Genomic DNA, 27,593 nt, shown 5'->3' on the forward strand with positions numbered 1-27,593 from the left:
CCAAACGAGAAGATAGAAGTGTAAATGGAAGGGTAGAAGAAGGGTGTATGTCGTAAAGGTGTTTGTGTTGCCCAGACCAAACGAGAAGATAGAAGTGTAAATGGAAGGGTGGAAGCTTTGAACACTACATTGTGCCCAAGATAAGTTGTTTGTATATGTGCAAAGTCCGGGCGGTGCTGATATCGCTTAGGTTGTATTGGACGCAGATAATTCTCACTCCTATACTTTAAGCCTTGATACACAGTCAGCCCCTGGACACCTATGAAAAACACATTCGAAATCTACGGTATACAGTTTTGTTTATTTACTTTTACTCACCGCGTACAAATGCTGGTTGCTGTTGCATTGTTAGACGGCTTTGCAGTCTTTGGTATCTGACAGTGAGGAGGCACGGCTCTATTTTGGATACTTTTTGGGTTGCTCGATTGTTTTTATATGTCCTCCTCCAGCCAACAATTACTTTATTTGGAGGAAGGGGGGAGGGGTGTTGTCAAATACCAAACAAAGGACCCCTTATCGTTATAACTACCCCTGCTGGCATTAACTCCCCTTCACCCTTAACACCTCTCTTCAGCATTTCTTCAATCACTTCATCATGTAAGGCGGTAAGGCCCTGTAGACGTAGTTGAACCAGGCCTTCCCAACACATGCGAACTCAGTGTTATCCTGCTCACACTCCTGGAAGTAGTTCTGCACGCAGTTGTCTGGGGTTGTGAATGGACCGAGGCGACCAGAGTATGGGCCACTCCAGCACTCGCCGTAGAACTGCAGGCCGAAATACGTGTAGCCCTTCTTGTAGGCCGCCCGGGCGCACCGACATGCAAGACTGAAAGTAAAAATGGATAGCAGGGGACAGAAATTGGCTGTTTCGTAGCAATTTTCTTGCCCCAATACCGGGTCATGTCTAGAGAAAAATGCAGGGTGGTGTCCAGTATAGTAATTCACTGACCATGCATGGATCAGTTAAATACTATTAAGATCACTACTACTATTTAAGTTCACATTTCCTATCCAAATGAAGACAAAAAAATTAACTGTCTCTTTACCAACGAAGGGGTCAATTGGACTCGAACCCATCTCCTCACACGAGGGTCCCCCCCCCCTCTGGACACGCGCCAACAAAGGTATACCATCCCTCCCTCCCACCGCCCCGAATAAAAATTATTAATTGACAACTGAATGAGCTATAAAAAAGCACATGAAGTTTTGCTATTGGTAGAACGACTCTAAGGAATTGGGAGCGGATTTTTTAAGTGGAACATACTGAACATCTCAAATATTGAAGGCTTCGACTCTCGTCTGATAGTGCGGATTGATGACTAAATCGTGGCCCACGAAAAACTCATGACATAACGCCTTTAATTAGGGAAGCACTCTGTATCTGATAGAGAAAGCCGCTGACCTGTTGATATAGTCCTGCCAGTTTGCCCAGTCGATGAGAATCCCTGAGAACACGTTGCTTGAAGGGTCTCGGTCAGTGAAAAGAAGCTCGTTCCAAATCAAGCGATGTCCATTTTCCCACCCCTTTAAACAGCCAATCTTCTTGGGTATAGGATCTCTGAGGTTGCATCGGAAAGGTGGCTTATAGGCTGTAAAATATTTAGGGCAAATAATGGAAAATTCGCTACCTTAGACGCCAGATGCACAACGGTTGTACTGTTAGGGGACGGGTAAGGAATAGGGGACGTGCGCTTAGAGATCACGTAACCTTTCAGTGTGGCAAATTCCAAACAAAATGATAAAAAAAAAATAGAAATAACTGCACCCGTCACACCAAAAACGACGAAAAAATTAAAATCTTTAAATGGGACTAAACCTTTCCTGAAAAAAAAGGCTATAACGCACTTTCTAAAAAAATTGATGGTATAAGGTAAACCGCAGCAAAGCTCAGTTCATGTCCAGAGAAAAAATGTTGAGTTACCAAAAGACGCCGCCAAAAAAGTCAAGTTAACTACACTAGTCGTTCCCTAATTTTCATGGGAAAGGAGATTAAGCAGTAATTTTAAAAGGAGTTTCTGGACACAATAATTATGCGTTTTATTGTAATTTTTCTTAAAGCTACTTAAGGGAGGTAAATGATGCCAATGCAATTTGTGTATATTAAGGTAGAAGGAACTGCTAGATGAGCACGATCATGCAGTTTTGCAATAACTTATAACAGGCAGTGTCAACAAAGCTCGCCATACCTCCTCCTATGTCACAGTCGACGTATCGTGGCCAGTCACACGTGGTTTTCGTGACGCTCCATTTCAGCCCAGAAGGGCAGCTGTGCAGAAAAGCCTTGTGGAACGCATCACACTGGTAGAAGCGCGAGCAGTTCCTGGGGTCGTGGTAGTGGCCGTTGGGAAGTAAGAGACAATAGTTGTCTAGAAAGAAATAAAAAAGTTTTTTTAGAGTGGAGCCTGATACCAATTTATTTATTATCAGCAGGTGCGGATCTAGCTTTTCGCTATGGGGGGTGGGGGGCTTTGACTAAGTAACCTAAAGGGGGGAGGGGGTAATTTTTTCTGTTACATATGGCTTTATCCCTCCCCCCAGATCCGCTACTTATCAAAACATTACCTCTAAAACAGCACAGAAGAGTTCTCACATGAAGTTGATAGATTTCAACTGTCCCTTAGGAATCCAGAGAAGTTACAAAGAAAGGAAACCTGTCACTAACTTTAGTGGCTGGGGGAAGGGTGAAGACAGTGTCTTTCCTTTTGGAGTGAATGTATGGGAGCAAAAAACACAATTTAACCAACATTACTATTTACAAACGTAATTAGTCTGCATAGCAGCCGCGTGGCTGTCAAGAATCATCTGTGGGAAGGGAAGCGCGGCTTTATATATTAAGCAGAATGCTGAACGAAAATGTCACGTCCAGGAACTTCTCAAGCTTAGATGGAAGTCTTGACAAATAAAAGGCTGATTTTCATCACTTACTGTCAACGCACATGCCCTTCTCGATCCTCCAGTTAGGCATAACCGTGCAAGAGCCATCGAGACCCTTTTCCTGACAATGGAGATCACATCCTGGGTAGGGAGCAGGGGCGAGAAGGGGAACATCTTCAAGAAAGACAGCAAAGGTTAGCAGCGTCACGCTACTGCTCCACGAATTCAAAAGCACGTTAACACATGGCCGTAAAAAGGACAGGGGCAGTATACAACATCTTGAAATGGTGAACATAAGATTACAACTCATAAGACAACACATGATTGCAACGTAGGAAGGGTGGTACAATAGCACCGCCTAGAATGGGTGTGTGTGTCGGGGTTGGGGTGGGGGTGTGTGTGTCGGGGTGGGGGTGGGGGTGGCTATTGGCTCTCTTGGGCCCTGAGTAAAGTCGACTACAACTTTAGATACACGAAACAAATAAAGTCTGCCTTGATTGTTATGGAAACGCGGATGATTGACGTCCACGAACTAACCAAAAGCACTGTTAGAATGTCAAGGCGAAGGGTTGCGATGCATTAAGAATCGCTATAATTTCAGAAAGAACGAATCACCTAAGCACATGCACCATGATATGACGTGAAGTACTGAGGCTTGATGTTTGAAGCTTTGAATTCAGGGTAAAACAAAGGCACAAGGAAAATGCAAAAAGCAAATAAGATTTTAGTAGTAACATGTCAATTCATATTTCAGGTGAGTTTGAAAAGGCAATTTGTAAAATAAACGGCTGAAAAAATTGTTTTATTTTATCAGGGACTTTTTCAGGAATCATTTGTCATTTGAAAACGTTAGAAGTAAACTGAAAAGATACCAGACTACTAGTTCAAAAAGCAGGAAAGCGATTATGGATGGCATTAATAGAACTATATTGTTGTCACATACTTACGCGGCTTAAGAGGTTTGCGATCGCAGTCTACATCAGCCGCATGATCGCATATGTTTTTCACTGCACTCCACTTAAGCTGTTCTGAGCATGTCCTGTGGTGAGTTTTGTGAAAGTCGTCGCACTGGTAGTACTTGGAACAATCCTTTAGGTCCACATAGCAGCCGGCGTCTCTTTCCTTGCAATAATCATCTACAGAAAACACAACAAATTCAATAGGGCCCTGTGGCTCGAAGTGGCCGAGTGAAATCCTGGGCTTAAGCGGCTTTAACTCTTTTTCCAAGGCTGGATATAAAAATTATATTTGAGATAATTGCTTTTTTTTCTTTTTTGCATTGACTATGATTCACTGATTATGCAGTTTTGTTATCTGAACGATTTATTGACAGGATGATTTTATAGGAGGATTTAATGGCGACAGCTAAGTCTCTTCCCAATCTCTATCTAATCTCTTTCTAATCTCTATCTAATCTATTACCAGCTCCTACAGTAAAACGAAGTGACTATCCCAGGCGCGTACACAGGGGGGTGGGCAGGGTCCCCCCTTGGCGGCCAAAAAGTGGGTCATTTCTTATTGAGTAATCGTCAAATACTATGTTTAAAATACTATATTTCCATATGATACCTATGACTGCGCACCCCCTCCCCCTTCGGCCAATCCTGGGTACGCGCCTGTATCCAGCTTTGATTTCCAAACCTTTTCTATGACGTTTTAAAAATGACTAAATGGGTCGTCTAGAATATACCTCGAGTAAATAAAATTGTACCAAAAATCGAGATAGCGCCGCACCAAAACAACTGAATTATTAAAAAAAAACTCTGACTGCACTTGCATTGCATGGGTCGGGCGGACTACCGTAAGGAGTAAGTAAAAAATCACGCCGATGACGTCAACATTGTCATGGCGACAAGTGCAATAACAAGTACCACTGAGCTGCACATAAACAGTGTGCGCAAAGCTTGCCTGATACTGGCCCAGGTCCTTAAAGTCAAGCTAAGTAATAATACGTTCCAATAACGTTAGAACAGTCATGACGCCAAGTGCTATAATTATTAGTAACACTCAGCCGCACCCACACTTCTAAAAGTACTGATTCCGATATTTAGAAAAGGAAGAAGTAAGGCAAAAAATAAACGTAATAGTTGTCTATTTATGCGTCTACTAAAAAAATCCCACAATGGATCTGCTAACAAGTCACCAATAACTGAGCCGTAAGGAAATATAATCGTTGTTTTGATAATAGCTTATATGAAGTACCTACCTTCAGTGGCTCGCGCCACAGAAAAGCACGCGATAAGAAGGACAAGAGACTTCATGTCGGAACTCTGGAAGAAAATAAATACATGTCTTGAGTTCGGAGATGCAGTACTTATCTGTTTGTTAGGGACAACTTCGAAGTCTCAAACGATTTCGGTTATGATTTACTGTAGCTTTCTGATGCGTGGATTTTTTTTCTAAAGCTATTGATTTATAAACTGTATGCAATCTAAAAATCAGTCTTTGTTGGAATTGGGATTGTACTGAGCTGGTATTTCACAGACTAAAACAATTCGCGCATCATAGCTTTTCTTGTTATTTTTAAGGCTTCATTTTATTGTAATAAAAAATCATGCCACATTTTTCGTATACAGATAGGGGATCGCATGCTTTTGTAAAAGCTTCATTTTACATGATCCTACTTATAGCTTCGTTCCGGTTAGCTCAGACAAGATATAAAGCAATCACCAACTCACCTTGATTCGTATGCTTGTGTATCTGTAAGCCCTTCCAGCTCTACTGCGATTGGGAAAAAATTGGGCACCTTTTACGATGTCTGGTAGATAGGCGTGTCTCCCAAAATAGTGCTTCATTGATCATGATTTGACATTTAAAAGCCAAAGGTACGTGACGAAATTATCGATGCCTTTTCAAGGCTCAGAAAAACATATAAATCAGATTGAAACCTACAAGTATCTAGAATCATCACAAATTATAAAAATGATTAAAAGCGAAATACATCTAAGAGATTATATCAGCACGGCTACATAAAATTAAATAGATGGTGATTTTAAGTGCAATTTCATACTTGTTATTACGATATATTGCTGTTTCAAGTTTGATGTTGTTCAAGGACACCGTCATTCAACAAAGAACATTTCGACGACACTTGTTCGACATGAAGAGGGTATACCAATTGCCTAAAGGGGTTGCTTCGAGACTCTTGAGTGCTGGGTCATCATAGAAAACCTCAGCAATTCTTTTAATCCTCTGTATGTTGTTTCCTTGTTATTAAATTTTATTTACACAGTTTTAGTTTTAAAACCACCAGGCGTCTCCGAAATTTGAAGGTTTTTAAAAAAGGCGGCAAGCGGTAGGCTACCCTGTTAGCAGAGCTTTCCTTCTGTTTGTTTTTATCAGTTCACTTATCCGTGTCGCGTCTCTGTTCTTTCGCGTTCTCGTTTGTTTGTTTTGTTTCAAAACATGGATTCTACAGTATAGAAACTAAAATCTTGATATACATGATATATAAAACATTTATTAGTGCACACATCACACATGATTAAACGAATAGGGGCAACCACGACGGCGAAGGAAATCTAAACTAGTTCACGATGAAAATAACCAGTTTAAATAATATATAAACAAGTATATAGACAAGTCTAGAACCTTCTTTCTAACATGATGGCCCGGTTTTCAGCGCACATGTTCCCGTTCTCGTTAGACCATGAAACTTTTGAAAGTTTCAACGTAGTCGTTTTTATTACTCAACACGTATTTCATAGATCAATGTACGATGTACTTAATTTTTGTTGGATTAACAGAAATCAGCATAGCAACGCAGGAGTGAAAAATCTCAATATTGAAAGCGTTGTGCCTTTTGCCTCAGACTGTAAATGGAATGTCTTTGGGATGCTGTAACTGTTCCTTTGTTGAACAACACTTACGCCATAAAAAAAAACGTTTTTGAGAATAAATTTGATAGTGACTTTTTATGCAAGGGTTCCTAGTGTATTTGAAATACCTTCCGGCGGATTTACTGCATTTGTTGTGGCTAAAGGAGGCGTGGTCAGGGGAGAACTCAAATGGACCGCTGTTGGGTCCTCTCCCTTTATCACGCCCGTGAAAGGAGGAAGGTAGTGTGGATTTTCCACAAAACGGATAGGACTTAAGCTCGGCTCAAATGAGCCCAAAGCTATACGCATATCAGTGTTTCTAATGGCATGATATTAAGGTTTTAGATATCAGTCTTGTTTTTCTAGCACGCTCGGTCATTTCCTTATTAAGCATTGCATACCATATTTGGTAGTCCGCTTTAATTTTTTTTTTCGCTTTTTTATTGCTCTTTTGCACCTTTTAAGTCGATAATTTCAACGTATACTTGCAGGAATTCGTGTTTACTATGATTTTGCTGGCAGCCATCTTGGAAATGGAGCCTAGTCCCTAACGTTTTGGAGTATCACAGGTCTCCCGCGCGCTCGCCCCAGGCTCTTTTAGACCATTTAGAAAAACGACAGCAATTGATTGATATGTGTCTTCCTAGTTGATCCCACAAACCTTCTACTGCACCCTCCTCTTCCGTACACGGGATGCGATCTCCACTGTCTAACAAGGAATCAAGATGGTTCGTGCACGGTCGCGCCCAATTGGAGGATCGAGAACAATATGTGTGTGAACAGTAAGTGATCAACATCAGACTTTGAGCATCTTCAACAAAAACAAAGAAGGCTTAGGGTTTGAGAATTATACGTAGTAATCATTGGGTGGGTACTGATTTAACATTAGAATCGACAGTAAAGTTCCCTTGTTTGATGCAGCCCTGATTTTTAAAAATTCTTGAGATAACCAATGGAGCCAATGAAGCTTTCCTTATTTCTTTTCTCAGCCACCTATTGTCTGTCACTTCCTAACGGCCACTACAACGACCCCAGGAACTGCTCGCGCTTCTACCACAAGGCTTGTCGGCATGGTAATGAGATTTAATTCCTACGTTCTACGAACACACAGACATAGTTAATCAGGGCGGGGCCAGTGCTGAAAAACGCAAGACAAGTTCCGGCGAACTGTCTCATTTTGGCGAATGCTGAAAAAAACTGGACCAAACTGAAGGCTATATATTTATTTATGACTCCCTCATTGTCAGACAAATCTGTCACCTCGTACAGTACAGTTAGTCAAAACAGCGACTGAAGTTGACCTTTCGTACCTTCACTCGAACGATTCAACACTACGATTGTGTTTTCACCAGAGCATGCGCATACACACACGTTATTCAGCACTGTCGCGTATTAGGTGATAAGCACAAATCCCTCAGCGGTACTTATTTGATGTCGAATCAATCAAATTTATATTTTAGAAGTATGTTTCTTGTTGTTTTTCTCTCTTCGTTCATTTTTAAAGTTTTTAAACTTTTCGCTGAATAGCTAGAGGAGAGGGGAGGAAGGGTGAGATGAGTCCTGAGCCTGCAAATCGAGATAAAGTTTCTGTCAAAATCACACACAAAAAAGCGCACTCCTTTCGCCGGCTGTCAAAGGCGTAACTTCTTTGTAATTTTGCTAGTATGCCCAGCTCATTATAGTTCCTTACGGTATTTGAGGATTTTGCGTCACGCGTCTGCGCAGTCCACTTCCTTCGTTCTCTCTGGTTGTACTGGTGGATATGCTTCCCACATGGAAGGAACCCTTCCCGTGGAGGCACACCTTCCCATGAAACTCGTAGGGGGAGCACCCTCATCTTCGGGGACTCTGACATAAGACATTTCCCGGTTCTTCCCCACTGCTCTGGAATTTAGTCCCCAAATAAATGCCGCAAATTAATGTTTAAAATATAATAAATGCCGCGGCGCCTAATCTAGTAAAATGTTTACGTCCAAGTTCCAAAAATCAAGGCAAGAAAAACGAGACATATAAAAGGTTAAATTTAAGGGTTGAGTTTTGTATGGAGTAATAATACGTAGTGCCCCAAGATAAGTTGTTTGTGAAGTTGTTTTTATACGTGCAAATAAAAGTAAGACAATTATAGAAAGGTAGAAGAAGGGTGTATGTTGTTAAAGTGTTCGTCTTGCCCAGACCAAACGAGAAGATAGAAGTGTAAATGTAAGGGTGGAAGAAGGGTGCATGTTGTAAAGGTGTTCGTCTTGCCCAGACCAAACGAGAAGATAGAAGTGTAAATGGAAGGGTAGAAGAAGGGCGTATGATGTAAAGGTGTTTGTCTTGCCCAGACCAAACGAAAAGATAGAAGTGTAAATGGAAGGGTAGAAGAAGGGTGTATGTTGTAAAGGTGTTTGTCTTGCCCAGACCAAACGAGAAGATAGAAGTGTAAATGGAAGGGTGGAAGAAGTTTGTATGTTGTAAAAGTGTTCGTCTTGCCCAGACCAAACGAGAAGATAGAAGTGTAAATGGAAGGGTGGAATAAGGGTGTATGTTGTAAAGGTGTTTGTCTTGCCCAGACCAAACAAGAAGATAGAAGTGTAAATGGAAGGGTAGAAGTAGGGTGTATGTTGTAAAGGTGTTTGTCTTGCCCTGACCAAAAGAGAAGATATAAGTGTAAATTGAAGGGTAGAAGAAGGGTGTATGTTGTAAAGGTGTTCGTCTTGTCCAGACCAAACTAGAAGATAGAAGTGTAAATGGAAGGGTAGAAGTAGGGTGTATGTTGTAAAGGTGTTCGTCTTGCCCAGACCAAACAAGAAGATAGAAGTGGAAATGGAAGGGTAGAAGAAGGGTGTATGTTGTAAAGGTGTTTGTCTTGCCCAGACCAAACGAGAAGATAGAAGTGTAAATGGAAGGGTAGAAGAAGGGTATATCTACGGTATACTAGTTTTGTTTATTCACTTTTAATCGCCATGTACAAATGCTGGTTGCTGTTGCATTGTTAGACGGCTTTGCAGTCTTTGGTATCTGACAGTGAGGAGGCATGGCACTATTTTGGATACATTTTGGGTTGCTCGATTGTTTTTATATGTCCTCCTTCAGCCAACAATTACTTTATTTGGAGGAAGGGGGGGGGGGGGTTGTCAAATACCAAACAAAGGAACCCTTATCGTTATAACTACTCCTGCTGGCATTAACTCCCCTTCATCCTTAACACCTTTCTTCAGCATTTCATCAATCACTTCATCATGTAAGGTGGTAAGGCCCTGTAGACGTAATTAAACCAGGGCTTCCCAACACATGCGAACTCAGTGTTATCCTGCTCACACTCCTGGAAGTAGTTCTGCACGCAGTTGTCTGGGGTTGTGAATGGACCGAGGCGACCAGAGTATGGGCCACTCCAGCACTCGCCGTAGAACTGCAGGCCGAAATAGGTGTAGCCCTTCTTGTAGGCCGCCCGGGCGCACCGACATGCAAGACTGAAAGTAAAAATGGATAGCAAAGAAAAATGCAGGGTGGTGTCCAGTATAGTAATTCACTGACCATGCATGGATCAGTTTAGTTAATACTATTAAGATCACTATACTACTAAGTTCACATTTTCCATCCAAATGAAGACAAAAAAATTAACCGTCTCTTTACCAACGAAGGGTTCAATTGGACTTGAACCCATCTCCTCACACGAGGGTCCCCCCCTCTGGACACGCGCCAACAAAAGTATACCATCCCTCCCACCGCCCCGAATAAAAAAATATTAATTGACAACTGAATGAGCTATAAAAAAGCACATGAAGTTTTGCTTTCGGTAGACCAACTCTAAGGAATTGGGAGCGGATTATTTAAGTGGAACATACTGAACATCTCAAATATTGAAGGCTTCGACTCTCGTCTGGTAGCGCGGATTGATGACTAAATCGTGGCCCACGAAAAACTCATGACATAACCCCTTTAATTAGGGAAGCACTCTGTATCTGATAGAGAAAGCCGCTGACCTGTTGATATAGTCCTGCCAGTTTGCCCAGTCGATGAGAATCCCTGAGAACACGTTGCTTGAAGGGTCTCGGTCAGTGAAAAGAAGCTCATTCCAAATCAAGCGATGTCCATCTTCCCACCCCTTTAAACAGCCAATCTTCTTGGGTATAGGATCTCTGAGGTTGCATCGGAAAGGTGGCTTATAGGCTGTAAAATATTTAGGGCAAATAATGGAAAAATCGCTACCTTAGACGCCAGATGCACAACGGTTGTACTGTTAGGGGACGGGTAAGGAATAGGGGACTTGCGCTAAGAGATCACGTAACCTTTCAGTGTGGCAAATTCCAAACAAAATGATAAAAAATGGAAATAATTGCGCCCGTCACACCAAAAACGACGAAAAAATAAAATCTTTAAATGAAACTAAACCTTTCCTGAAAAAAAGAATTCTGGCTTTTTTTTACGTAAGCGCTGAATAAGTTGCTTTGAAGTTGCGGTTATTTTGCCGCTAAAAGACTGAGCGCGCTAGTTTGCCACCCAAACAATCACATGATCTCTAAGCGCGAGTCCCCCATTGCATTGCATGTAAGAACACAATGAACCCATAAAGTACACTAAGTAACAACTGTACATTTGTATTGCATGTAGACTAAAATATTATTTTAGGCTATAACACACTTTTTTAAAAAATTGATGGTATAAGGTGAACCGCAGCAAAGCTCAGTTCATGTCTAGAGCAAAAATGTTGAGTTACCAAAAGAGGTCGCAAAAAAAGGTCAAGTTAACTACACTAGTCGTTTCCTAATTTTCATGGGAAAGGAGATTATGCAGTAATTTTGAAAGGAGTTTCTGGACACTTTTTTTATAATTTCCCTTAAGCTACTTAAGGGAGGTAAATGATGCCAATGCAATATGTGTATATTAAGGTAGAAGGAACTGCTAGATGAGCACGATCATGCAGTTTTGCAATAACTTATAACAGGCAGTGTCAACAAAGCTCGCCATACCTCCTCCTATGTCACAGTCGACGTATCGTGGCCAGTCACACGTGGTTTTCGTGACGCTCCATTTCAGCCCAGAAGGGCAGCTGTGCAGAAAAGCCTTGTGGAACGCATCACACTGGTAGAAGCGCGAGCAGTTCCTGGGGTCGTGGTAGTGGCCGTTAGGAAGTGACAGACAATAGGTGGCTGAGAAAAGAAATAAGAAAAGCTTCATTGGCTCCATTGGTTATCTAAAGGAGTTTTAAAATTCAGGGCTGCATCAAACAAGGGAACTTTATTGTCGATTCTAATGTTAAATCAGTACCCACCCAATGATTACTACGTATAATTCTCAAACCCTGAGCCTTTTTGTTGTTGCTGAAGATGCTCAAAGTCTGATGTTGATAACTTACTGTCCACACACATACTGTTCTCGATCCTCCAATTGGGCGCGACCGTGCACGAACCATCTGGATTCCTTGTTTGACAGTGGAGATCGCATCTCGTGTACGGAAGAGGAGGGTGCAGTAAAAGGTTTGTGGGATTAACTAGGAAGACACATATCAATCAATTGCTGTCGTTTTTCTAAATGGTCTAAAAGAGCCTGGGGCGAGCGCGCGGGAGGCCTGTTATACTCTAAAACGTTAGGGACTAGGCTCCATTTCCAAGGTGGCTGCCAGCAAAATTATAGTAAACACGAATTCCTACAAGAAGACGTGGAAATTATCGACTTAAAAAGTCCAAAAGAGCGATAAAAAAGCGAAAAAACAATTATTAAAGCGGACTACCAAATATGGTATGCAATGCTTAAGGAAATGACCGAGCGAGCTAGAAAAACAAAACTGATATGTAAAAGTTTAATATCATGCCATAAGAAACATTGATATGCGTATAGGTTTTTGCTCATTTGAGCCGAGCATAAGTCCTATCCGTTTTGTGGAAAATCCACACTACCTTCCTCCTTTCACGGGCGTGATAAAGGGAGAAGAACCAACAGCGGTCCATTTAAGTTCTCCCCTGACCATGCCTCCTTTAGCCACAACAAATGCAGTAAATGCGCCGGAAAGTATTTTAAATACACTAGGAACCCTTGCATAAAAAGTCACTATCAAATTTATTCTCAAAAACGTTTTTTGATGGCGTGAGCCTGTTCTGTTTTACTGAATTGCTTTGTTTGTCTTAACAAACGAACAGTTACAGCATCCCAAAGACATTATTCCATTTACAGCCTGGGGCAAAAGGTACAACGATTTCAATATTAAGATTTATCACTCCTTCGTTGCTTTGCTGATTATCGTTTATCAATCTATGAAATACGTGTTGAGTAATAAAGATAGGCTCTGGGATGATGTTCTGGTTTTCCCATAAAAAGACACCAAACATAGTCATAGGATCAAAGCACGGGCACTGGGATAGTACCAGTCTTCGGCAGGATTAACTAATTATGATTAACTGGCGCTTCGCGTTTACAAACAAACCAAGTCGCTAGCGTACGCAAACAGCACATTGCATTGGAGGTGAATAACGGGGTTTGTGGCGGCTTAAAGAATTTGTGGGGATACTTTAAAGGTCGGAGAGAAAATGTGGATCATTTGAAAGATAAGTAAAAAAATTAAACTGGCGTAGTTTAAGCGGGTATCAATAGTTCACTAGATGCACACACATAAGGATTCTGATTGGATTTCGAATTTTAAATTTTCAAATACAGATAGTTTAAAGACTGGGAGTATCCTGACGCCCTTGTTCAAACCAACTATTTTGAGCCTCCTTATTGGATAGTATAAAACTAGCTGCAAGCCATTACATTCTTCATACTTACGCGGCTCAAGAGGTTTGCGATCGCAGTCTACATCAGCCGCATGATCGCATATGTTTTTCACTGCACTCCACTTAAGCTGTTCTGAGCATGTCCTGTGGTGAGTTTTGTGAAAGTCGTCGCACTGGTAGTACTTGGAACAATCGTCTGGATCCGCATAGTAGCCAGCGTTTCTTTCCGTGCAGAAATCGTCTACAGAAAAAGTACAAAATATGAGATTATTGATATGGGTGCTATCATGCAAATGGACTTGTGAACCATTGAATAGGACAGGGCCGCATGAGATGCGTGTCTCCCTTGATAATATTTTACTTGATAAAGTGGGGACTCACCATCGGTAGCTAGCGCCACGCTGAAGCACACAATAGCAAAGACAAGAAATTTCATCTTGGATGCTCTAAAAAAATATGTTGATTTAGGAGATGTGGGAAAATTTTATGCAACATCGTTTTACTAAAAATAAAAAATGAGTTAGGGCAATATTCTCAACGCAGTGAAATTGTATTTACCTTTTCCTTTGCCTTGACTGTAACCTTCCAGTTTTGATTGCTGTATATTGGTCTCTTTATATGCGCTTTCTTAAAGATAGGCATGTTTCTTAACATATCGCAGAATTGATGATGTTTTAACATCCGGTAAGGCCGTTAGAAAAACAGGAAACTGTCAGGCAATATTTTTTAAGGCCTGGCTAAACAAGTCGAGCGCGACATGTAGCGTGCGACATGTCTCTTAATTCAGCCACCAGAAGAGACATTATATAGCGCGCGCCAAATCTTGTAGAAGTGACAAAGAAATGTTCCTCAGATAGTTAAGAAACATTTTCGTATCGCTCTCTACAAAATTTGTCGCGCACTACATGTTTTTGGTGGTGGCTAAACTAAAATGCCACGTAAAATGGCATAGCCAATATGGATATCAAAAAGACACATATCAAACATATTCCCCACGGATAGTGTCCTTCGTATGCATTGCCTTATATGGGCATTAATGGCCATATTTAGAAGAGCTAAAGTTTTCCCGCTCCCTGATCTCCAGAAAACATGGTGAAAAATATGTCAAAAAAAACTTTATCGCTTGGTCAAATCTTTATCACACAAGTCTTGAAAAGCCCTTAGACCCAGGCCTCCAAGAGATTGGCCGAGCGAGATTTAAGGTCACCCAAATATTGATATGTGAAGAAAAACGGCTTTTCTTCATGTTTTTTTGATATCCATATGGGCTATGCCATTATGAAATTGATATAAATTTCAATAAATTACATCTTCGATAAAAATTGTTTATCTTCTTTCTTTTTTCTTCACATTTTTATTTAACCAAACATATAAAAGTATTGTTGAATGATATGATCCCACTCTTCTCCAGAAATTTTACATATGGCATAAATAAGTGAATAAATGCACGGCTACATAAAGTATAAGTTCATGTGTCATATCGTCTGCTATTATTAATTTAATAGTTCCAAATGATAATACCAGTTTCCTTAACACAGAATTTATACAAGTGATGCGTCCATGCCTCCTCGAGATAAATTGCTATAACATAAATGTACTCGAGACTTGTTTTTACCTGTAACAACAGGAAACTCAAATGCATAAATAGTGATTAAATATATTAGCACGGCCATCAAATATATGTGTATGGTTGATGATATTAAAGACCCATTTCCAGCTCGTTTTTATGATATATTGTCTATTGATCACGCTATTTTTTGCTGTTTAATGCTCAGCAAGGTCCAAGGTTTCCATCGTTTCTAAGAAACATTCAAAAACACTTACTCGGACAAGATGAAGAATATGAACAAATTAAAGGGAACGTGTCGAGACTTTTTATTGGGCCACAGATTTCAGCCACCCGCTTAAATCATCTTCATACTTTCTATAACAGGAAACTGATAGAGAATATAATTTTGAAAACGTCGATCTAAGAGACTTGATATCTTTCTGAATTTTCTAAAAAAAGGTTCGCACATCCCTATGGATCACTTGTTTGGTGCAGAATATCATTTTATATCAAGTCTTCTTCGATAATAGGTGTATGTATATGTAAGGTTTTCCATTTATAAGGTATCCCAGGAGTTCTCACGTCGTCGTGACAAAGAACCTCACTCTTGGTAAAGGGTATAGCAAACGCCAAAGGATCTTCGCAGACGGAATCATTAGAAAGTTAAAAGGGAGCAGTCGATATTTACCGGGAGAAGGAAGGGGAAAGAGTTATATCAAATTTTAAAATCTTTACCAACACATCACGGTATTCGTTGGATCCTAATTCTGTCATTATCAATCCGTGGTCACAACAATCCATTCTTTTATTAGAAATCTCAATATTGATAATTCGGTGCGATGACGAGAAGATCAGAGCCAGAATTGTCATCGAAACGATCGTGCAAGAACTATTAATGACATTAAAGGACCGTCAAAAAATTATTCCTTTTCAACCCGACCCTCACCCTAAGTTATTCCTGTGTACGCGCCTGATAACATGTGTGACTCTTCCATTAATGAACGAGTCCGTGCAGTAAGAAAGGTATACCCGGGCCAACCTTAGAGAATATTCAAGTTGGTGGAAGCAAAATGTCAGATTTTACTCCTTAAGCGGATCTTTGTGAATTTCCCTCGATGATGAAAGCTCAGAGTTTGTTTACCGTTATGGCTACAAAGAACGACATACAAAGAGTGGCAATAGGTGGTTTTCACGATGCTGCGGGCGCATAGATAAGGTGACAGACTGGCGGGTCACAGCTGATCCAAAATTGCGTAAGAAGTGAATGTTACAGACGAAGATATAGAAATGCTGCCAGACTGCTTCTTTCGCGGAGTTTTGGAGTCAAATTTCCCTTATCCCGCATTTTAGATCAGTTGTGGTCCGCCAGTCTGTGACATGCACGCGCAACATCGTGATAACGGTCAAAAGAATACTTTAACTAATTCAGGGGCCTTCCACACTAACACAGATTTGTTTGAATCCGCATACTTTTTGATACGTTTAGGCCTTCCGTCCACTCTAAGAGGCGCGCTAGATCCAGCGAATCCGGATACGTGAAAGTGAATCAAAATGAATCCGTATACTTTGGACGGTCGAATCAGTAGGATTGTTATTGTAAATAGTTTCGTCAAAGATTTCGCTGTAAACAGTATTTGTAAATAGCTTTTATTTCTGTTTCTGTTGAGGACCTTGCGTACATTATCATTGTGATATGAAGTGAATCCCTGATTAAAATAGGCACCTGCCTGCCTGCCTGCCTGCTGTCTATCCGTATCAAAATGAAAACGATGGCGTCATATCGCAGAGGCTCGCGCCGCGTTGAGCATGCGCATATAAAAAAATTACGTCACCATGTACCTTTCAGCGTTTTCAGACGTTTGAATCCGTGTTAGTGTGGACGGCTGGATCCGGGCGAACACGATGCGAAAACGATAGTGTGGACGCGAATCAAGTGATGCGTTTTCGGCGAACCGAATCAGGATACTTTTGAATCCATGTTGGTGTGGAAGAACCCTTCAAAGAAAGGTTATATATCCGCAACACTCGTTGTATTCCTCTGTGATTTCAAAAGTATGAGGTTGCACTCTAGTGGCTTATGGGTAGTGTATAAATGGCAAAATCTTGGGCTCTGAAAGCCATTTGATAACTATGTTTACAGGCTCAAATACAAGACGACTAATAACTCACCAAACCTTGATTTGTTTTTATTTACGCTTACTTGCTAACTTATCGCGCTTACTTGCTAACTAACACACAGGAACTGTTTTGGGTTACGGTTTTATTTGAAGCATATTGGTGTACGCATTTTTAACTTTTTCTTTTACAACTATTTTTATGAGAATCTTCCCTTTCTTTATCGCTCATCCCCCTTATTAACCACTTTAAAGTGGTAGGGCTAAAATTAGGCCAAGACAAACAAGTATATAGCCCTAAAAAGGCCTAAAAAATTCTGGAGCCCTGAAAAAAAATCAAAATAGGTAGGGGCTAAAAAATACCCACTCCGCTGTCGAACTGTAGCTATAGCCATGCTCGCCCTTTCCCACACATGCGGACTCCTTGTTATTCTTTTCACTCCTGGTCGTAGTTCTGCAGGCAGTAGTTATCTGGGGATGCGAATGGACCGATGGGACCACTCCAGCACTTGCCGTAAAAGAAGAGCAACAACAACAAAAAAAAAAACAAAGAGAAAGATGTGTGGCCTTTGCTATGGGCTGCCTCAGCAAACCGATTGTATCACCCATAAATGTAATAACACCCATAAATGTAATAATACCCATAAATGTAATAACACCCATAAATGTAATAACACCCATAAATGTAATAACACCCATAAATGTAATAACACCCATAAATGTAATAACACCCATAAATGTAATAACACCCATAAATGTAATAACACCCATAAATGTAATAACACCCATAAATGTAATAGCACCCATAAATGTAATAGCACCCATAAATGTAAGAACACCCAAAAATGTAATAACACCCATAAATGTAAGAACAACCGTAAATGTAAGAAAACGTCGCCCATAAATGTAAGAACAACGATAAATGTAAGAACACATCGCCTATAAATGTAACAAACAGTCAACAATAAATGTAAGAGCACGTCGCCCATAAATGTAATAACGTATAATTATGACTAACAAATACAATATTAGACAACCAAACTTGGCAGATGTCGTGTAGGTGTCAAGGGGGGTGCAATGGTATGGTATCTTGGCATGACGTCATCAATTACGTCATTAAAAACGGAAATACTCAAATCTTATTGTAGAGACGTCATTAGACAACCACACACTTGCCAGATGCCATGTAGGTGTGGGTGTTATTACATTTATGGGTGATGCTCCGACAAGACAGACTGAAAAAAACAAATCGATTAATATAAAAACAAGATCACGTGAGAAAGATCTGAAATGTAAAAAAGTTGACTATTGCAATACAATTAGGAGGATGACCAAGAGGCCAGTATATATTCCATTCTTTCTGCTGGCCTCTAACTGTGGCTGCTCTACGAGAATAACAATAGCTTATCATATAGTTTATTTCTTTAGTAAAGTTTAGCTCACACAAGAAGCTAAAAATCTTATTTCTTGAACACTTATTTTTACCTGGTCTACTGTACCCTTGCAACTCTATGCTGCGATTACAGAGATTTGGGCTCCTTTTATGCTTTCTTATTTCTAGGCGTATCTCCTAAAATAACGCAAAACTAACGTCTGTCAGTGATTATAAAAAACAAAAAATTTATGGCAATGTTTTCATACCATTTTCAACACATTTTCACGATATATAGCATTATTGATTACCTTATTTTGCTTTCTCAAGTTCTCACATGGGGGGGGGGGGGGGGCTAAAAGCGTTTTGGGTACGTCGAAGGGGTGGGGTCATAAAAGTTTCAATGTGGTTGAAGGGGGGTTTAAAAAAAAGTTTCATCCCTTAGGAAACTTTTTTATTTATTATTATCATTATTATGGGTAATCAAAATTCAAGAAAAGCTGTTTTAACAATAAATAACAATAACATATTTAGGCTTCATTTATTGCTGTTGAGCCGTGAACGCTTTCCCACAAATGACAAATTCAAGAATGTTTATTACTCGGTAGTAGTTCATTTAAGCTTGACCTATAGGATCAATAAAAAACGGAAATTTATGCATTTGTAAATATCAGAAATCTAGTATGGCAGGTTATTAGATAATTTAAATGTGTAAAAAGTCTGACTCGGATACCTTTGGTTTGGACACCCCCGCAAGTACCAGATCTGGGAGATCTATCAGACCAAGGGCACAGGACAATTTTATCTTTTATTAGGACAGTCTCTTGCAGTAAAATATAAAATTGTTCTGCGTACGTAATATTATACGTAGTATAATAGTGATAGGTATAGAAACATATTCTTTTTACTGTTTCAAAATGCCAAAAGGCCACATTTGACTTATTGATATCAAGAAAATTCAGTCAAAAATTGTCGTTTTTGCCAAACGCGGTCACTTCCATACAAGGAAACTAATATATTCCTTATTTCGTAAAAATTCAAGATTCTTGTAATTTTTAAGGTTACCGTACCGCAGGTGCTTCGTAAACTTTATGACTTGTAATCAGAAGAGAAAAACAGTGACTGTGACCACCTTTGGTCAATGGGGAAAGTATCTGAAAAGAAACTAAGAGTCCTCGGTACCAGTCCCTCAAAACAACAACGTTTTCTTCATATGGTAATAAGGAATATTATTTCTAGGTTTTTTCTTCATTGCATGATTTGTTTATATGTATCTATTTTTAATATTAGATATGTAGTTATGAGGATTTTCAAAGAGAAGAGGGGGGGGGGGTAAAACAAGTTTTTTGGTTTCTCCTGGGGGGGGGGGGGGGGGGGGGGGGAGAGGTCAACAAAGTTTTGATGTTGACAAAGCGGGAGTTGTACAGAAAACTCAAGTGGAGTGGCGCTGAATACCGACCCCTCTCGGCCATAAATAATGAACGCTTCTTTAAAGGTGAAATCGTAAGAATCGTTGGGCGACTTTCCAGAATACAAAGTTCCTTTCTTCGTTTGGGAATAGTCAGTGCAACCAAACAGGCTGTGCTATTGCTCAATATCATGGGAAAATTTATGGAGGGGGATCAAGTTTATGGTGTTGTCAGAAATTTTGTTTGTGAAGGATATTTTGTGTATGTGTTCATGATTTTTTTTCTTTTCTTTCCACTATGCAGGATTTTTTTTCTTACATTGTGGGTCTGCTTACTATTAACTTTTCTAGAAGTCGGGGATTTTCTTACAAATTGGCTGGTTGTTTCTGTCTTGTTTGCTTCCCTCTTGGCTTTTCCGAACAAATCCAGTGACGGCTAAGCAAGTGACAGACAAACAAAATCAAAAATGAAAGTTAAATAATGAAATGTTGTGCAAAATCTTAAATGTTATTTTTTAAGAGATCTTTACTGTACAGCGTATAGAGAAGAGATATGTCATAGGTAGGTCACTACTTCCAGGGTCTGGATGGGGGATCTGCATGTAGGTAGTAAGTTAAAATTTCCATAATTTGTCGGTTAGTCGGTAAGAATTATCGGTCTTTGTTGGTAGTTGGTGAATCTAAGCTAGTATTCGCTCTTCTACCATATTTCATGATTTAGTAGTTAATAACTTATTGATAATGAATTAATTATGGAATAATAATTCACTGAAAATTTGATGCAACAGAAAATACATAGTGCAGATTCTGAAATGGCCGAATTTAAATAGATTGACATTGGAAGTAAAAAGTAAAAATAGCAGAAAAAATAAAATGTCGGTAGTCAGCAAAAAGTTTTTTGTCGCTAGTTTTTTTCATGTTTTGTCGGCAGTCAGTTACTTTTTAAGAAGTTTTTCGCTAGTCTGTTAACCCCATCCAGACCCTGTACTGCCCTCTTAAATTTTTCGTTTAAGATCGCCTCGCCTAGGAGCAGCCCCTCCCCACCCCCCTTCGGTTATGTCCCTGGAGAGGTCTATGGCTATGTGCTACAACATCATGCTCTATTTCACTTGAAGTGTAGGTAATTTAATGGTTGCAGAGTGCTAAAATCATTTATGTGCAAGGCAGTGACCTATAAACTAAACAAAGATGAATTAGTGTGGTTTTCAAAATCCCGTGAAACAAAATGTAATAGTTGTAGTATTGGGCTCCCTGTGTTATTTCGTTAAAAGTACTGCTTGGTTACGCAGCACGTGTGTTCGGTTTAATATGGCTTCGGTCTATTAAAAGTTAAGAGTCCCTCGAAGAATCGTCTTGTTTCTCGGCAATTCTATACCGACAAACACTACAACAGTCAAGCCAGAATAAACGAGAACAATTAGTATTAAATAAACAAAATAATAGTATTTCACGGGTATTTGAAAACCACTCTAAGACCACATTATAAACGCTTTCATTCAATTTATCAACCTTTATCGAGTTGTTGTTAATTGTACAATAACAGAGAGAGCCATAGGTAAGAAAGCTGCTGTAATCGGACATTCTGCAACCCTCGTTAAATAAAATAAATTGTACTTCTTTGTGACAAAAGGGAAGCCAGAGGCTTATAGGGCCCGGTAGTGATTGTATAATTAAAAATAACATATTTGATTAGATGGGACTTAATTACAACGTGACACACACAACACACGCACACACTGGGACTAAACGTTGTAAGGGTGGCTATGGTCGATGGCAACGTGAACATTATTTGCAGCTTCATCATCCAAGGCTATTTACATAACCCTGTTTTTCTAGATTTTCTTGATAATTAGATATGCATGAACCGTCTTCAAGAGAGTACTTTAAAGTGACGCTCAATTATTGAGCAAGAATCATCAACAAGTGTGAATCACAGAAGAATCCCAAGTGATAAAGAGCCTCCTTTTCGCCCGATAATAAACAATAATCGGAAAAAAGAAGTTTTATTCAACTTGTTAAAAGTTTTCAAAAACAAAAATAAATCAGTGTATTAAGCGAAATCACGGAACGCACACACAGTGTTACTAATAATCGTTAAGACATTGCGTGCCTACCTTGGAATGAGGTACTAGAGCGAGTCAGGCGTGCTATCAACCATTCTTTCTGTCTCTTTCTTCTGATTCTAACTCTGTGAGTCCACTTACACACACAACTGTGAAAAGGCTTGACACACGAACAAGGTACTGTGATGCTGTATTATGATTGGATAATATATAGATTTAGGCACTGTCTAAAAGCGGAGCCAGCATTGAACACCTTCTGTGTTGACTGATTGAGGTATTTTTGGGGGATCTAGGATCCTGCTCTTTACTGAGATTTATTTATTGTACCAACCAAATGGATCCAGGCCTTATTCAATAATTTAAATTATGCAGTACATCAAAGTTAACAAACACAATCCCTGGTGTGAATATGGCTGTCAAAGTTTTCAAGAGTCTAATGGTAAATTCTTATGTCCCATCATAGAAGTTCCATTATAAATATTTTTTTATGAAAACAATACTCCAACAAGCTTTGCCCTTGTGCAGAATAGGTCATGGATGTAACAGCATTCCAAAGATTTGAAATAATATATTTAGACTGTTTAGATGCCATACTGTAATTTTTATGCATTGATTTAGTGGCGATTCTCTCCTTCATTGGACCGAATATTCGGAAAAATGTCTGGAAATTAAAATCCAAAAATATATCTCCTTTTATGCATTACATATCGGTGCACCCAGCATTTATTATATAGTGGCCTTGTTGTTGGTTGCCTACTCCAAAATTAATGCAATGAAGAAAAAACAGATTGATTTTGGAAGCAAATCCTAAAAAAAAACATCTAAGGCACCAGTGCTAAAATGCTAACTTCTAATTTCTAACCAAACCCTTTCATTGATCTATGTTTGGGGTAGAGAGAAAGCAAAGAGTATCAATTGACTAAAAAATAGTCGACGGGGGAGGAGATATAAAGGGAATTGACTCAACTTGAAAGGTTTGTTGAAAAAAATATAACAGTAATGAAAATAATTTGATTAAGCATTTCTTGACATTTCCCCTTTCCCATTATCTTAACCCTTTCATCACCACAGGCCTCTAAAGAGGCCATGTCTTGCTATCCAAGCTATGTGAACAGAATTCTATTATTGTTGCTAGTGTTATAAAGTTTAAGTATCTTGCCCTAAAAAACCCTTCCTCTTAATAAAAGTTCCATTAATGTACATTTGTAAAGCTACATTCTGACAAGCTTTGTCCTTGCGAAGAACAAGTAATGAATGAAACAGGATTTCAAAGATAGAATATAGTGTCAGACACAATTTTAGATAAGATGCAATACTGAAGTTTTAATGTACCATTTTAAGTGGTGATTTTCCATCCCCATGGCAATTAATATCTACAAATATACATCCAGTAATGCATTATATTTTGGTGTTTTTAGAAACCCTGGATCCAACCATTCCAATAAAATAAATCTAAACCTTTAAAATAAATGTAATGGAAAAGGGAAGGAAATCCTAAAAAGAAGATATAAGTGAAAGTACTAAATGAAAATTTCTAATTTAAAAATCAAATCTGTTTATTAATTTGTTTTTGGTGTAAAGGGGAAATAGCGAAGAGCATCAATTGCATAAAAATAGTCAACATGGAGAAGGAAAGGAAGAAATATGACTCTTCTTTAAATGTTTGAAAAGAAAATATAATAACAATAATGTGATAATTATATTCAGTACTTTCCTAAAATATCCCCTTTCCCATTATCTTTAAGTTAATAGAAAACTGTTTTCGTTACAGATTTATTATTGAAAAAGCAAAATTATGTTTTTAGTTTTATATAATATAAGTATCTTGTTCTAAAAAAAACCTATTGAGTGTGTACTGCTGAATCACATAGTAATGCCCTAGTCATTTGAGCCCCCTCCCTTATGGTCCTGGGGAAGTCAGGGGTTAATGTGGGGTTTTAGATTACTTTTTAACCAGAATATATCAAGAGGGGTGGTGGTATTGACTGTTTTTGACTCTTAACTTGGAAACAGGCTTTGATTAAAGTCTAATCCCCCACCCTTTCCTGGGACCATGTGTGTGGGGGTATCAAATGACTAGTGAATAAGAACTCCCTACTGTCTTTCAGACATGTCTTTCAAGACATGGTTTTCAATTCTCATGTCTTCCAGTCTTAGCATTCTTCTTGGCCCTCAGGTAGTCCCTGGTTCATAAAAGAGTGACATTTCTTTCAAAAAAATCCTTTTATCAAGACATTTATAATCTGACTAATTTCCACAAATACTTGAAAAAATAATAATAAACACATGAGATGTAAGATGCAGACAATAACAATACATATTGGCAATAGGGGTTGAATTTTGTTTTGTTTTTATCCTCGGTAAGGAAAATGTCTCTTGTAAGTTGAAAAAGTTGCTGTATCTTCTAAGGATATGTATCTTTTTAGGACTAAGAGCACAGGATATAAAGACAAGAACGGTCTTCTTTACCAGTATATGACAAATGCAACACGATATTGGTTAGCCTTTATGAAATATTTCAACAGAATCAAGAATAAAGATAGAACAAAGAATGTCAAAACAAAAGGTGTTATGCTCAAATAATTTGATTACTAACTTTAGTACTCGCATTCTCAAAGCAAACAAAAAGGACAACAAAATGCCCAATAACTGTCATATCCTCAATAGACAATACAAATCGTCGTTCGAAACTCACCTTGCATTGTTTTTGTCGCTTTCTTGTGGTTTACCAGTATATGACAAATGCAACACGATATTGGTTAGCCTTTATGAAATATTTCAACAGAATCAAGAATAAAGATAGAACAAAGAATGTCAAAACAAAAGGTGTTATGCTCAAATAATTTGATTACTAACTTTAGTACTCGCATTCTCAAAGCAAACAAAAAGGACAACAAAATGCCCAATAACTGTCATATCCTCAATAGACAATACAAATCGTCGTTCGAAACTCACCTTGCATTGTTTTTGTCGCTTTCTTGTGGTTGTGATCGCTTTTTAATGTGAACTATTACTTACTAAAAAAAATTAAATTTACTAGCTAAAACCAGACATATCCTTACATAAATCTTGGCGCGAATGAATGTTAGTAGATCTCCTCTAGTTGACTTTATCCTTAAGTCACAAAAATTGAGGCAAAAAGAAATAATCAACGCATGACAAGACCTTTTTCCTTGCTCCGTGCTTGTATTTAGCCGCCATTACGGGGCCGAGTGAGGCCTGGGAGTTGCGCGGCTGATTGACTGGCTGGCGAGTGACACCACAGGGTACCCGCGCAATGACCACAAAACCAAGTCGCATAGTTATACCATACTTCTATACCTATGGAGCTCCGCGCGCGGCTCCGCTATGACGGAGAAATGAAAGATCTTAGCGAAGCGCTGGCGCGATATCATCCCATTTATATGTTTTCAAAATTTATATCTGAGCTAAGATTCATCATTAATCTATCATAACTATATTGTTGATGCTTTGAATCAGAATATGTACCTACACAGAGAGGACAAAAATACTATGAGCTTTCTCCTCTCAATGCAATATAACGTTGTAGTCTTAATTCAAAAGAAAGTTTTTTTTATAATTTTTTTCACAATAGAAATTTACGGTTTTTGATTTTAGTTCTTTCAGTAACACGCAATAAGCAACTTTTCGGCATTAAAACAGCGAAACTACTTTGAACGGCTGTATTTTCTTCGTGGAAATGAGAGAAATAGGAAAACCTGTAAATATGAAGATAATCGTCGTTCTGGATAGAAGTCCACTTATCCAAACACGTGAAACACACTCGAATTTAGAGTAGAACATCAGCAAATCAGCATCTAGAGTCTAGCACAAAGGGGGTGAAGACAGGAAGTCACTCTTGTTTGAATACAACTCTTTGGAATTCATGTTTTAGATAATTCATTACTTATATAGTACAAATTTTATTATGTATATGAGCTCATGTTGTAAGTCAATGATCAAATTTTTCAAGAAATTACAAACCGCAACCTCAAACAAACCCTTAAAAAAAAGAAATCTGTCGGATGACAGCAAACGCTTAAAAGATCCAAACAGTATTGCTTGTTTGGTTTTCCAGGGCGAGAGCATTTTTTACGAGGTCAACCCTCGGTAGTATGGGGAACCACTTTCTGTGTCTATTCGACGATAAAAAAAAAATAAATTTATTGATCAGTAATGCGTTTTCGTCCTCGTGAGAACCAACCTGAAAAAACGTAATAATGGTTATTCAAGGTCATGAATGAGGTCAAGCGGTAATAAAAGAAATGTTAGATAAAATTTTTTTCTGGTCCCTGATTCCTTATATATTTTTTCCATCAAGGGAGAAGAGACAATGAAGCTACTCATACTGGTGCTTGCATTGTTATGCGTTGGGATCGTCAAATCGGGTAAGCACCACGACTCGACACTTTTTTAAGCCTTTCCGGAAAAGTACCGAGTCTCTGCCGAGTAGAATCGAAGCTCCATACACCATACACAGCACCGAGCCAGTACCGAATAGAATCAAGGGTCTTCTGAACAGCAACGAGCCTTAACCGAATAAAATCGACCCTCTCCCGAAAAGGATTTTATCCTCTATTGGAAATTAAGATATACAGGATATCCCCATACCCAAGAAAAGTCCCATGTCACTGCAATTTCGCTATTTTAGCTATCAAGCCTCCACCGTTTGGTTGCCGGCCGCGTGACCCGTTCCCGTACAAGCTGGGTTGTTACCGCGGGTATGTTGGGAAGCAGAGGTATTTGCTGAACAAGCTACTGTTCACTGACCGAGATCCGTCTAGCCGTGTCTTCTCCGGACAGACAATAAACTGGAGGAACTGGAAGACGTACGTCAATGGGTAAGTCCCATTTGTGCTTGCTTGCCTGCTTGCGTATTTTCTATTTGTCTTTTTGCCTGTTTGCCTATTTGCCTAGGTCATTGCTTGCCTATTCGTTTATTTTATTGTGCACTTGCTTTCTTGCTTGTCCGCTTCCTTGTTTGTTTGCCTGCTCGCCTATTTTCTTTTGCTTACTTATTTCATTGTTCCTTGTTTGTTTGCCTTTGTTTTGCTTTGTTTTGCTTTGCTTGCCTATTTCCTATGTGCTTTTTCATTGTTCTTTGTTTAATTGGCTGCTCGCCTATTTCCTATTTGCTTACTTATTTCATTGTTCCTTGTTTGTTTGCCTGCTCGCTTATTTCCTAATTGCTTACTTATTTCATTGTCGTTGTTTATGCCTGCTTACAACAACAAACAATAATCCATATAATCTTGTTTACAGATTAGCGTGTCGATGTGCAAAAGCGGCATACAATAAAGGTTACACCATGTTTGGCTTACAGTTCTACGGCGAGTGCTGGAGCGGCCCTGTCGACATTCAGATCAGCAGATCGAACCTTAATTTTGCCTATAAGGCTAAGCCTGCTAAGTGCGTCCAAAACTACCACCAGAAATGCCAGCGAGGTAACCCGTACTTCGCATGTGTAGGAGGCGCAGGAGCTAACTATTTGTACGTTGCTTTACCCGCTGGACGCATCGAGGTGTGATATGTCGGACAGAGAGAATGTAATGCATATGTAAAGTAGACATTCATTCCAAAAGTCTGTTTATGCATTTAAAATAATAAAAAGTCATTACTCATTTCATTATTACCGCTTTTGAATTGAGCGCCAAGCGTGAGCGCAGTCTTTTTTTCGCTCCTGTCGTCGTCGCCGCCAGGTTG

The 27,593-nt window shown here is 39.2% G+C and overlaps 2 protein-coding genes and 1 long non-coding RNA gene across 3 annotated transcripts; 1 reads left to right on the forward strand and 2 right to left on the reverse strand.

The window, feature by feature from the left end:
- Window positions 1-282: 282 nt before the first annotated feature.
- On the reverse strand, window positions 283-14,025 carry LOC5506296. Its single transcript, XM_048721034.1, has 14 exons — window positions 13,943-14,025; window positions 13,766-13,830; window positions 13,437-13,625; window positions 12,031-12,165; window positions 11,645-11,824; window positions 10,658-10,844; window positions 9,907-10,144; window positions 5,553-5,663; window positions 5,081-5,144; window positions 3,822-4,010; window positions 2,926-3,048; window positions 2,187-2,366; window positions 1,403-1,589; window positions 283-826 (listed from the first exon to the last, which is right to left on the reverse strand). The coding sequence occupies exons 2-14, from the start codon at window positions 13,818-13,820 to the stop codon at window positions 586-588; spliced, it is 2,079 nt and encodes a 692-aa protein (XP_048576991.1). The 5' UTR covers window positions 13,821-13,830; window positions 13,943-14,025; the 3' UTR covers window positions 283-585.
- A 6,087-nt stretch (window positions 14,026-20,112) lies between these two features.
- On the reverse strand, window positions 20,113-22,074 carry LOC116614067. The gene is made up of 2 exons (XR_004294342.2): window positions 21,942-22,074; window positions 20,113-20,263 (listed from the first exon to the last, which is right to left on the reverse strand). It is a non-coding gene; the product is annotated as an uncharacterized LOC116614067 (long non-coding RNA).
- On the forward strand, window positions 21,940-27,516 carry LOC116614066. Its single transcript, XM_032374654.2, has 4 exons — window positions 21,940-22,067; window positions 26,212-26,278; window positions 26,542-26,731; window positions 27,153-27,516. The coding sequence occupies exons 2-4, from the start codon at window positions 26,224-26,226 to the stop codon at window positions 27,415-27,417; spliced, it is 510 nt and encodes a 169-aa protein (XP_032230545.1). The 5' UTR covers window positions 21,940-22,067; window positions 26,212-26,223; the 3' UTR covers window positions 27,418-27,516.
- Window positions 27,517-27,593: the final 77 nt, after the last annotated feature.

Source organism: Nematostella vectensis, chromosome 13 (genome assembly GCF_932526225.1).
Source record: "Nematostella vectensis chromosome 13, jaNemVect1.1, whole genome shotgun sequence".
Taxonomy (NCBI): domain Eukaryota; kingdom Metazoa; phylum Cnidaria; class Anthozoa; order Actiniaria; family Edwardsiidae; genus Nematostella; species Nematostella vectensis.

Excerpts from the sequence above, each read along its gene's own strand:
- LOC5506296 (XM_048721034.1), bottom strand. The coding sequence starts at position 13,820 with ATGAAATTTCTTGTCTTTGCTATTGTGTGCTTCAGCGTGGCGCTAGCT. Across the intron at positions 10,845-11,644 it reads CGACTGTGACATAGGAGGAG|CCTATAAGCCACCTTTCCGA; the intron begins GTATGGCGAGCT and ends AATATTTTACAG. Across the intron at positions 1,590-2,186 it reads CGACTGTGACATAGGAGGAG|CCTATAAGCCACCTTTCCGA; the intron begins GTATGGCGAGCT and ends AATATTTTACAG.
- LOC116614066 (XM_032374654.2), top strand. The coding sequence starts at position 26,224 with ATGAAGCTACTCATACTGGTGCTTGCATTGTTATGCGTTGGGATCGTC. Across the intron at positions 26,279-26,541 it reads CGTTGGGATCGTCAAATCGG|CTATCAAGCCTCCACCGTTT; the intron begins GTAAGCACCACG and ends TCGCTATTTTAG. Across the intron at positions 26,732-27,152 it reads TGGAAGACGTACGTCAATGG|ATTAGCGTGTCGATGTGCAA; the intron begins GTAAGTCCCATT and ends TCTTGTTTACAG.